This window comes from Numida meleagris, chromosome 25 (assembly GCF_002078875.1).
Source record: "Numida meleagris isolate 19003 breed g44 Domestic line chromosome 25, NumMel1.0, whole genome shotgun sequence".
In the NCBI taxonomy this organism is placed as follows: Eukaryota; Metazoa; Chordata; class Aves; order Galliformes; family Numididae; genus Numida; species Numida meleagris.
Window position 1 is genome coordinate 1,351,200 of NC_034433.1, and position 1,094 is coordinate 1,352,293.

At 68.6% G+C, this 1,094-nt stretch overlaps 1 protein-coding gene across 1 annotated transcript; it reads right to left on the reverse strand.

The window, feature by feature from the left end:
- On the reverse strand, positions 3-1,088 carry GNAT2 (G protein subunit alpha transducin 2; the record flags this gene model as incomplete). The annotated part of the gene is made up of 3 exons (XM_021377550.1): positions 3-155; positions 647-776; positions 949-1,088. Coding segments are annotated over 3 exons (423 nt in total), but the record flags the coding sequence as incomplete, so codon positions are not given.

Below are 1,094 nucleotides of genomic sequence, written 5' to 3' on the forward strand. Positions count from 1 at the left end.
CCGTCGTACTCGGGGAAGCAGATGCTGAGGTGCACCTTCTTGATCTTCTCCTCGAAGAGGTCCTTCTTGTTGAGGAAGAGGATGATGGAGGTGGCGGCGAAGAACTTGTGGTTGCATATACTGTTGAAGAGGTGCAGGGATTCGTGCATGCGGTTCTGCAGGCAAGAAGAGGACGGGGCCCGTGGCTGCAGGGCTTGGGGGGGCAGCCGCGGTCCCCAGTGCTGGCAGCTCTGCCCACGAGCGGGGCGCGTGCGTGGGCCCCATCCTGCGGCACGACCCCGTGCCGGGCTGTGCCCGAAGGCTTCAAGGGGAGCGGCGCTGCCACGGAGCACGGCATCGTGGGGCTGCCGTGTCTCTGCTCCCCGCATCTCAGCCCCGGGTCCTGGTGCCGTTGGGTCCCGGTGCCGTTGGGCCCATACACGCTGCAGGAGCAGCAGCTCGGTCACAGCCCCGGTGCACGGGGCTCTGCTGGATGCCTCTCCGTGCTCCAGGGCCCCTCTGCTCTGCTCCTCTCCAGCTGCCCCCCCCCCCCCCCCCCCCCCGCCCGCTGTGTGCACGCAGATCCCTTCCCCGTGGGGGAGGAACCGGGCTATCCCAGCCGGGGGGGGCCCTGGTCCCGTGTCCCCCGTCCCCCATCCCCACGCACCACTTCGTCGTCCTCCACCAGCACCATGTCGTAGGCGCTCAGCGCCCCGCAGAAGATGATGCACGTCACCCCCTCGAAGCAGTGGATCCATTTCTTGCGCTCCGATCTCTGCCCCCCGACATCGAACATCCTGAAGGGGGGGGGGGGGGACACAGGGACAGGCGCTGACACCTCTGCCCCCCCCCCCCCATCCCCACCCCATGTCAGCGCAGGGGGCAGCTCCAGGCTGGTGGCCCCGGGTGGGAGGGTGACATCCGCCAGCCCTGGGCCGGTCCGGGCACCACGGGGACATCTCCCCCCACCTGAAGTTGAGGTCCTTGACGGAGAACTTGGTCTCGATGATGCCGGTGGTCTTCACGCGGGAGCGCAGCACGTCCTGCTCGTTGGGGAGGTACCCGGGGGCCGTGATGCGGTCCAGCTGGTTCAGGTAGCTGCGGGGACAGCGGTG